Genomic DNA, 9,668 nt, shown 5'->3' with positions numbered 1-9,668 from the left:
GGAGGAAACTTCTCTTAAAAATCATTTGAAATGGGCGAGAATTAAAATCAAAGGAGATGGGGGTGATGTTCCAAAGGAGGTGACGATATCAGATAAGGGTTTAGATTTTACTTTCCCCATTTGGTGCAAATCGCTGACGAGGGTTTCAGTCTAAGAAGATGAAGGGAGGGGGTTTGGTTCAAACCAGTGGGCAAAAGAGCCCTATTCTAACAGAGGTGATAGCCACAGCTGTACTTTAGACAGGGAAGGGCACATGGGAACCTCTATTACTGTGCCCATTTTAAATTGTATAAGTGATCTAGGAAAGGGTATATGGGAGCCTGAGAATAAGGCCAGGAAGAATATGGGTCATGGACCAGCCCAACAACACTTAAAAAAAGTCAAGAAGCAAGGAGAAAATTTGGGCTCATTTTTATTTAATGAGGCCAAAATTTTACTAATAGCCCAGAACATTATGCCTTCCTCTAATACATTAGACCCAATATTGGTGGAAATAGAGGCAAACACTTCTGTTCCTAATATTTCTCCAATCTCTGCAGAATCAAAAAATGAAGAGAGAGAAACTGCTCCATCTCAACTTCAGTCACTTAATCAGATGGCCATTCACGAAGAGGCTAATGATTTTGAAGATGCCATGACCAACATTGAAGGTAGGGCCACTCAATTTGAGGCAGGGGAAGATAGAAGCAACATGCAAATGTTTGATACAACAGAGACTAATCTTTGATCTGTTGAGGAGGCAGAACCTTTAAAGATACATGTGCAAGAAGAGGAGATAGAGGGGGAGATAGATGCATCTTTATGGGTCCATCAAAACATTTTGAAACTTAGCAAGCAATTTGGAGTTGAATTTCAAGGATGCTAAAAGGAAGCTTTGGCCCTATTCATGAAAATTGACAGATGCAGGCAAAATAAGAGACAACAAGCAGAAGTCAGTAACATGGAGATTCCCAAGAGAAAATGCAACAATGATCTCAAAGGCTTGATCTCTGGCATGAAATTCAAAAGCACTGGGGCAAGGAACAGGGGAAAAGAAACATCAATTGTGGATCAATGAATATCAAGATTATTTCTTGGAATGTGAGGGGATTGAGCCGTAGAAAGAAGAGGAGGGTGGCTGGTAGCCTGATTACCAAATGGGAAGCCGATACTTTCTGCTTTCATGAGACAAAATTAGAAGGAGATATAGAAGAGATGGTTTATCAACTATGGGGTAACAGGGGAATTAGGTTTATGCAATTGGAGGCTAGTTGTACTCGGGGGTATCTTAATGTTATGGGATAGTAGAGTATCGAAGGGGGAGGTGATAGCTACAGGCTCTTATTCTCTAACCTGCAGGTTTGAGTCACAAACCCAAGATTTTAGTTGGCATATGACAGGGGTATATGCTCCAAATTGTGATAGAGAAAGGCAGGAAGTGTGGTGGGAGATTGGGGCTGTAAGGGGTCTCTTTCTTGGACCCTGGGTGGTTGCCGGAGATTTCAACATAATCAGATTTCCTTCTGAAAAAAGAAATTGCACTAGATTCACTAGAGCAATGACAGAATTTTCAGATTTTATTGAGGATATGGAGCTAATTGACCTTCAGATGGAAGGAGGAAATTACACATGGGCCATCGGAGGCAGACAAGAGACATCCTCTAGAATTGATAGATTTCTCATATCAGTGGAATGGAGTGGGTGTTTCAGGAATATTAGGCAAGAGATTTTTCCAGAGTTTGCTCAGTTCACACCCCTTTACTCTTGCAATGTGGGAATTGGAAGCAAACTAAATCCTATTTCAAGTTTGAAAATTGGTGGTTGGAGGCTGCAGGTTTCACTGCCAGAGTTCAAGATTGGTGGACTTCTCTTGAGATAGAAGGAAGACCCGACTATATCCTTGCTTGCAGACTCAAAGCTCTTAAAGGAAAGCTGAAAGAGCGGAGTCTTAGTAGCTATGGCAATCTGGAGAGGGAGAAAGCTGTTATACTGAATCAAATAACTGAACTGGATGCTATTAAGCAACAAAGGGACCTAAATCAGGAGGAAAGAGCCAGGAAAGCTAGACTCTTCATAGAATTTGAAGAGTATGCCATAAAGGAAGAAATAGAATGGAGGCAAAGATCTAGAGTATTATGGCTCAAACAGGGAGACAAGAACACTAAGTCTTTCCAAAAAAAATTGCTAATGTGCATAAGAGGAACAATACTATTGACAACCTGATAGTGGAAGGGCAGATCATTGACGAGCCTGAAACTATTAAGAAAGAGATTACTGACTTTTAACTTAAGTTGTATTCAGAGACTGAGGGTTGGAGACCTACCTGTAGCATGACCAATTGCCCTACAATCTCATAAGAAGAACAACAAGCTTTGCATAATCATTTTGAAGAAAAAGAGGTATTGCACTGTTTGAAATTGTGTGCAATAGACAAAGCCCCTGGAATAGATGGGTACACTATGGGATTCTTCGTCAAATGCTGGGAGGTGGTGAAGACAAACATCATGGCAACTATTCAGAACTTCCATTCTCAGGAGATGTTTGAGAAAATCTTTAATGCAACCTATGTGACTCTGATTCCTAAAAAGAATGGAGCAAAGGAGCTAAGAGATTTCAGGCCTATTAGCTTACTAGGAAGAATATACAAGTTGATTTCTAAAATTCTCACCGAAAGACTTAAGAAAGTGATGCACAAACTAGTTGACTTACATCAGATGGCTTTCATTAAAGGGAAACAAATCACAGATGTTGTATTGATTAGGGGTGTTCAAAACTGAACCGAAACCAAAAACCGAACCGAAACTTAATGGCTTATTGGTATCGGGTTAATGACGGGGAACAAATTGAATTTTTTTTACTAACGGCTTATCGGTTTGGGGACGGATTATTCAATTTTCTTAACGGATAATTTGTTAACCCGTTAAGAATATACATATACATATAAAATTTATTCTTATCCATATATATATATATATATATATATAATCAAAAATCCTTCTTCCTCCCGTACTCTATCAAGTGAATAATTTACCTCAAAACAAAAGAAAATGTATATTATGTTAGTTTTATTTTTTTCACTTGCTATGAATAGGATTCAACTGATAACACATCTTAAAACCTTCAGGACAGTTCCATAAAACAGTCAAAGACCACTCACCCAATGATTCAAGTAAGAACTCAACAACTTTCCCCTTGTCCCAGTTAAGCACATGCCTGACTTCTAAAACCTGAAGAAGGTTATGGAGCAGACAATTAGAGGAGTTAAATATAACAAGACAGTAACTTTCCTGCTGCCATGCAAAGTGCAGTGCAGAAGCAGGCTCAGATGGGTACCTTTCGGCCATGTGTCAATCGCAGACGTGGGTAGTGTTTTAACAGTTCATCAACAGATTCTCTAATAATTGACCAACTTTGTTATAATTTACGCAAGCACAAAACAAGAAGGGATAAGAACCTTCTGACAGGTAAAGAAGAGTAACATAATCTTTCACTTGGATTTTAAACCAAATTAACAATGCATACCTTCTCATTTACGTTACGATAGTGTACAGAAACACAGAATTTGTTGTTCTCAACCTTTGCTGCCGTGATGCCTTTTGTGATCTCAACAAGAGATCTAAAAACCTGCTTGAGCATAAATTGAAAACACTGTTTTATATCGGGCGCTGCCACAAATAGCAATAATTTTCTTTTAGCACAAAACTAATAAACCCTTCTTCCTCTAGTTTATTAAATTTTATTTTATTTTGATTGAATTAGGCCGATAAACCACCCGATAAGAGCTAAACCAATATCAATCCGCCCGATATCTTATCAGGTGGCTAGCGGATTAATACATTTAAAAGCCAATAACTAATAAGTCAAACCGTTAAGAGTAAATAACTGCCCAATCTGCCCGATAAGCAGCCCTAGTATTGATTGCTAATGAATGTATACACTCTAGGACTAAGGAGAAGGAGTCACTAATAATGTGCAAGCTAGATATCGAGAAAGCATATGATCATATCAATTGGAATTTTCTCCTGGGAATTCTCCATAAGATGGGGTTTGGAAGGAAGTGGATCAGCTGGATAAAATTTTGTATCAGTACTGTTAGGTTCTCTATTTTTGATTAATGGATCTCCAGTAAGGTTTTTCCCTTCTCAAAGGGGCTTGAGACAAGGTGACCCCCTTTCACCTTTCCTTTTCATACTAGCTAGGGAAGGTTTGAACAATATGTTGAAGACTGTTCACAGTAGTTGGTGGATTAAGGGATTCAATGTTGCAAATAATCAAGATGAGAGGTTAGAAATAACTCACTTTCAATATGGAGATGATACCCTTATTTTTTGTGGAATAGAAGAGAGTTAAGTAAAGTACCTTAGGATTATCCTCATCCTCTTTGAAGCCGTGTCTGGTCTTCACATTAATTGGAGAAAAAGCCATATTTTGCCAGTTAATGAGGTACTTAATATTCAGATGCTGACAAACATCTTGGGAGGAGAAATTGGCACAATTCCAACTATCTATCTGGGAATGCCTTTGGGAGAAAAAAGCAAATCCAAAGAAATTTGGAATGGAGTTTTGGAAAGATGTAAGAAAAATCTAGCTAGATAGAAAACACAATATATCTCTTTGGGAGGTAGACTAGTACTTATTAACTCTATGCTAGATACTCTCCCTACCTACATGATGTCCTCATTTCCTCTACCTACAAGTGTAGAAAATAGACTGGAGGCTCTGAGAAGGAACTTTTTATGGCATGGAAATAAAGAAAAAAAAGGATTTCACCTAGTTAACGGGAAGAAGCTGACTATTAGTAAACGAGAAGGTGGATTAGGAATCAAAAACCTTAGGAAGCAGAACAAATGTCTGTTGATGAAGTGGTTATGGAGGTTTCCTAAGGAAGAACAAACTCTATGGGGCAAGGTGATAAAGGCAAAATATTGAAAAGGGTTTTGGATGACTAAAGAGATAAAGAACTCTTATGGGATAACTTAATTGATTTTTTTTTCATTTTTTAAAACTATGACCGAGCCGTGAAGCGCCTACGTATCCTCTTTGAGGAATCAGGTCAAAAGTAGTTCCCACTTCCTCTGTTTTCATTTGATTTTCCTTTGTTTTTTTTTTATCATTTTTCTTTTCTTTTCTTTTCCTCTTTTTTTTCGTTTTGTTGTTTTCTTTCTCTCTTTCTTTTTTTTCGTTGCTACTGATTCCGAACGAGGGGTATGAAAGAAAATAAATAAGGCTCAAAAGGGGTAACGAAGGATAAAGTGTTTAGGTAGCAGAACAAAATGCCTTCGTCATTCCAGTCTTCAAAACATGCCAAGTGCAAACAACACAATTGAACATAGATTTATAGTCTCTTCCGATGGTGCTGGACTTGACAATTATGTTAAACATTTTATTTTTCCTTTGTCATTTCTAAAGCACCGTTGGGCGACACTCTCACTCTTATTATCATGAAAGGTGAATCTTGCTTTTAACGGTTTTCTTTGTGTTTAACTTGCCCTAGTTCCACATGACTCGAGTTCCGAATATTCTCAAACCGTCCTTATTTTATTTAAAGGTTCTGATCACCTTTCCGGGATTTTATGATTTAACTTCTAAGATTAGGCCCAAACTGTGTGCGCACGACATGTCACTAGAATCGGCGCTGAACAAAATGACAAAAGGACTAAACAAAAAGATGACTGGAAATAATAAAAGACCGGATTTTGCATTGGACTACCGGTGAAATGGTAAAAAAAAACAAAAAAAACCGGAATAAAATTCTAAACAACCTGGACAAAACTTAAACAAACCGCTATGACAAAATGGAAAGATAAGGGGAAAGATATTGACACAAAACAATATCCGAATTACAATCCTAATAATCTGAACAACAGAAATGACAACAAAATAAGCCACCACGAGCTTCTCTCTTGCTAACCAAGGAACGCAGCGTCCTCCCACTTTATCAAAACTGGCATCTTAGCCACTGAGCTTCGCATCAATACTGCCAAGACCATTACCAGCTTCAATATCATCAACCTCCGTCAACAAGTTCCCAATAGGATTCAAGTGCTTCTGTTATCAGGCCTGATCCCCGCAGAGTGTGTATCATGAGGTGCAAGTAAAGGATTCTGAGTGTCATTGTCCGGCTTACCACAAACCAACCACCTTAACTTTATTTGCAAAACAAACAGGTTAGAATGGACGCAGTCGGTCCTCATTATTAACAACATCTTTTTTCTTTTTCTTTTTTTTTTTCTTTTTTCCATTTTTTTTCTTTTAATTTTTTTTCTCTTTTTTCATTTTTCATTCTCTTTTTTTGCTTTTTTCATTTTGCTTTTTTTGTCGTGGTCGAATCTTATGGAGATTGCCTACGTATCATGACCCCGCATGAATCAGACCTTGCGTAGTTCGGACCAATAAAAAATAAACAATACTAAACATTTTTTTTCAATTTTCATATTAAACAAACTGGGTTTCAAAGGTTTGAAGATGACCTACAAACTCGAAAATAAAACAACCCACGTATTCTAATTAAAAGATTTACAAATTCCAAAAACAAACGGCCAGCTTCCTTTCTCTGTTTGACAAATGCAACCGAACGGTTATTTTTTGCAAACGTGGCCCCTTCCAAATTTCACATGAATTTTGAGGCCGGGGAGGATTATTTTATGACGCTTTACAAACTTGTCCATTCTTTTACGTAAATAGCCTTTCGACAACTGAAAGATACTCTAAGGCTATTTCGGCAAGAACGGTTTAAGACACTGCCGAAGCTGGCTCGGCTTATTTTGTCTAAAAATCCAACCGGTATTCACCCGACCGCTGACTCTTTTTCTTTCTTTTCAAATTACAATAAGACCTGGTGTTGCAAACACGGCCCTTCAGCGCCTCGGGGACGAAGATTTATAGGGCTGTGTGGGTCAACTAGATCAAAAATCCTAAACATGACCCAAAAAGTGGCTGTTTATGCAAAGTCAGCCTTCCAACGTCCCTTTCGGGAACATTCGGCTATTTATGACAAAACAGAATCACCTGGCTTATTTATGACAGAATTAAAATTTGACATGTTTTTTTATTTTTTTTTATTTTTGGCTATTTTAGCAAAAGGTGGGGTTGGACCCGATGAGGGTTGCCTACGTATCTCACATCCGGTGAGAATCAAACCCGCGTAGTTCGGGCGAATCATGAATAAGTAAATGAACTAAGAGAAGGAGCATTTTTGCAAAGAAGGATTTCTAAGAAAATATTTTTTTTTTGGAATTTTACCTTCAATGAAAGAAAGGCTTCTAAAAGTATTTTTTGAATTTTGAATTTTCATTTCAATTTTGAAAGAACACGGAATATATTTTCGGATTTTTATTTTTATTATATATATATATATATATGTATATTTTTTTAAAAAAATAATTTAAAAAAACTTTCTAAAGATGTCAATAATGAAAAATATCTTTGGATTTTTTGTTTTGAAAATTGGGGGTCTAAGAAAACTTTTCTAGATTTTTTGGCAAGATAAATATTTTTGCAACAAATACATATATATATATATATATATACGCAAACCACTTTCAACGCCCGACTCTTTTTATTATTATTTTTTTTTTGGCATTTTCATAAACAAATAACTAAAATAATAAAAAAAACCATTTTAAAAACAAGACTTTTTTTTTTCATTTTCATGGCAAGACAAACTATGTTTTCTATATTTTTTGAAAAACAAGACAGAACAACGACTTTTTTTTTTCTTCTATTTTTCCTTTGCTTTTAATAAACAAACTAATAAGACATTTTTTTTTCATTTTCTCAAAATTTCGGCAGAGTTTTGACAGTATTTGTGTATTGTTTTTTTTCAAAAATAAACAATCAATTCGCTAACCGCTATTTCTTTTTTTTTTTCTCTCTTTTTTCCCTCAATTTCACAATATTCCTGATATTCAAAAATCTGTCAACACACAAGTCCGAATCGAATAAATGCGCAAGTAGCAGCAAGTAAGATGTATCAGGATGGTCATTTTCATTTTTGGTGCACCTGTCCTAGACAGACCCAACCCCTGTGTTGAGCCTCCAAAGTCAGATGCACGTGATGCAAACAAACGTTCCTACTAGGGATCCGGCATGTGGCTTTGTTATACTAGGTTCAGAACCTGGGTGTTTGTTCTAGACCTGGCTTACCCGAGCGGACAGCTCGAGCCGAGGGGGGGTAGCGTACCGGGAATACAGAAGCTTCACCGGCTTAGCAACTTGTCCGAACCTCGTTCTAAATTGGGATTTGACACTATACAGAAAAGAAGTCGTACGAAGTACACCCTTCTTCATGATTTAGAAGACTCAGAGAGGAGATGGGTTTCGGCACAGTTTATACACAGTTCACGTAATATCAAAGCGGTAAAAGCAGCATTTAGCACATTAGGCTCAAACATGTAAAAAAATCAGATAATACCAAATATAACAATTTATATAAGCTCGAATTTCTAACCCTGAACCAGTGGTTTTGGGCAAGTCCCCAGCAGAGTCGCCAGAGCTGTCACACCTCCTTTTTCCGCACCCGCGAGGGTGCAAGGGAGTTTTTCCAATTAAAGGACAATCGAGACGGGATTGGTTTATTTATTTCAGAGTCGCCACTTGGGAGATTTAGGGTGTCCCAAGTCACCAATTTTAATCCCGAATCGAGGAAAAGAATGACTCCATATTACAGTCTGCGTACCAGAAATCCGGATAAGGAATTCTGTTAACCCGGGAGAAGGTGTTAGGCATTCCCGAGTTCCGTGGTTCTAGCACGGTCGCTCAACTGTCATATTCGGCTTATTTATCTGATTTTTATACAATTATGAACCAATGTGCCAATTTTAACTTTTTACCACTTTATTATTATTATTTTAAAAGAATGTGAACATCGCTTAAAATATGTCTTTGGACTGCGTCACATGAAATGCACCCACAATCCGGAACACATTTTATTTGATGTTTTGGGATTTGGATTTGGGTCGCATGAAATGCACTCCCATGTTTAAGAAAGTAAATTATTAAACACGCGCCTAAAGAGACTATCGTGTTATTATTCTGGGAAGGCCGTGAAATTCGCTAAACGGCTCTCTCGAATTCTAAGTAATTAACACATATATTTTTGTGATGGCCCCACAATCTGTGTGTTTTATTTGGCGAGGCTCGTCTCGTTTTATTTAAAAGGATAAACCTATAGTGACTACATTTTTTCTATTAAGTTCGTCTCTAAAATAAAAGAAAATCCCTCAATTAATTACATGTTGAAAAATACGTAACTTATTAGTTATTAGTTTACGGTTGATACAAATGAAAAATTGCAACGGAGTTTGTACAAAGAGAGATTGCTTTAGTTCTATATTCTACTATTTAATAACACTGGAACATGAGATTGACGCACAATAATATCAAAATAGATTAACTATTCTTCGATTAATTTAAACTAACATTATTAGATGAAGAAGCTAACATATGCAGCCTCATTACTCATTACTCAATCGACTACATTTTTATACAAAGAAAGGAAAATTGTATTCAAACACAAATCCAAACAGGAGGAATTCAACAGGAACAAAGCCTGATTAATATTTCATTTCGCTTCAAGCCGAAAGTGTACAAATGTGTACCTGGAAATGGCAGTACAAGAACAAAAGAAGGAGAAGTCAGCAACAATAATAACACAGCAACAACAGGTTCAGCAACACCGCAAACCAGTG

At 37.0% G+C, this 9,668-nt stretch overlaps 2 protein-coding genes across 2 annotated transcripts; one reads left to right on the top strand and one right to left on the bottom strand.

Annotated features, from left to right (window-relative positions):
- Positions 1-1,053: 1,053 nt before the first annotated feature.
- On the top strand, positions 1,054-2,202 carry LOC104213415 (uncharacterized). Its single transcript, XM_070159527.1, has 3 exons — positions 1,054-1,229; positions 1,339-1,676; positions 1,814-2,202. Exons 1-3 carry the CDS (start codon positions 1,054-1,056, stop codon positions 2,200-2,202), a joined length of 903 nt encoding a protein of 300 aa, XP_070015628.1.
- Positions 2,203-2,914: 712 nt separating this feature from the next.
- LOC104213413 (probable trehalose-phosphate phosphatase G) lies at positions 2,915-4,904 on the bottom strand. Its single transcript, XM_009762908.2, has 3 exons — positions 4,339-4,904; positions 3,502-3,603; positions 2,915-3,206 (listed from the first exon to the last, which is right to left on the bottom strand). Exons 1-3 carry the CDS (start codon positions 4,402-4,404, stop codon positions 3,054-3,056), a joined length of 321 nt encoding a protein of 106 aa, XP_009761210.1. The 5' UTR covers positions 4,405-4,904; the 3' UTR covers positions 2,915-3,053.
- Positions 4,905-9,668: the final 4,764 nt, after the last annotated feature.

The sequence above is a fragment of the Nicotiana sylvestris genome, chromosome 10 (assembly GCF_000393655.2).
Source record: "Nicotiana sylvestris chromosome 10, ASM39365v2, whole genome shotgun sequence".
In the NCBI taxonomy this organism is placed as follows: Eukaryota; Viridiplantae; Streptophyta; class Magnoliopsida; order Solanales; family Solanaceae; genus Nicotiana; species Nicotiana sylvestris.
Note: the sequence above shows the minus strand (reverse complement) of the source record. Positions and strands in the feature narration are given on the sequence as shown.

Bases quoted from the DNA above. Each gene is read 5' to 3' on its own strand.
- LOC104213413 (XM_009762908.2), bottom strand. From the start codon at position 4,404: ATGGCTTTTTCTCCAATTAATGTGAAGACCAGACACGGCTTCAAAGAG. The intron at 3,604-4,338 runs GTACTTTACTTA...ATGCTCAAGCAG, and splicing joins AGGATGAGGATAATCCTAAG to GTTTTTAGATCTCTTGTTGA. The intron at 3,207-3,501 runs GTATGCATTGTT...AACCTTCTTCAG, and splicing joins ATCGTAACGTAAATGAGAAG to GTTTTAGAAGTCAGGCATGT.
- LOC104213415 (XM_070159527.1), top strand. From the start codon at position 1,054: ATGAATATCAAGATTATTTCTTGGAATGTGAGGGGATTGAGCCGTAGA. The intron at 1,230-1,338 runs GTTTATGCAATT...TCTAACCTGCAG, and splicing joins TGGGGTAACAGGGGAATTAG to GTTTGAGTCACAAACCCAAG. The intron at 1,677-1,813 runs GTGGGTGTTTCA...TGGAGGCTGCAG, and splicing joins TCTCATATCAGTGGAATGGA to GTTTCACTGCCAGAGTTCAA.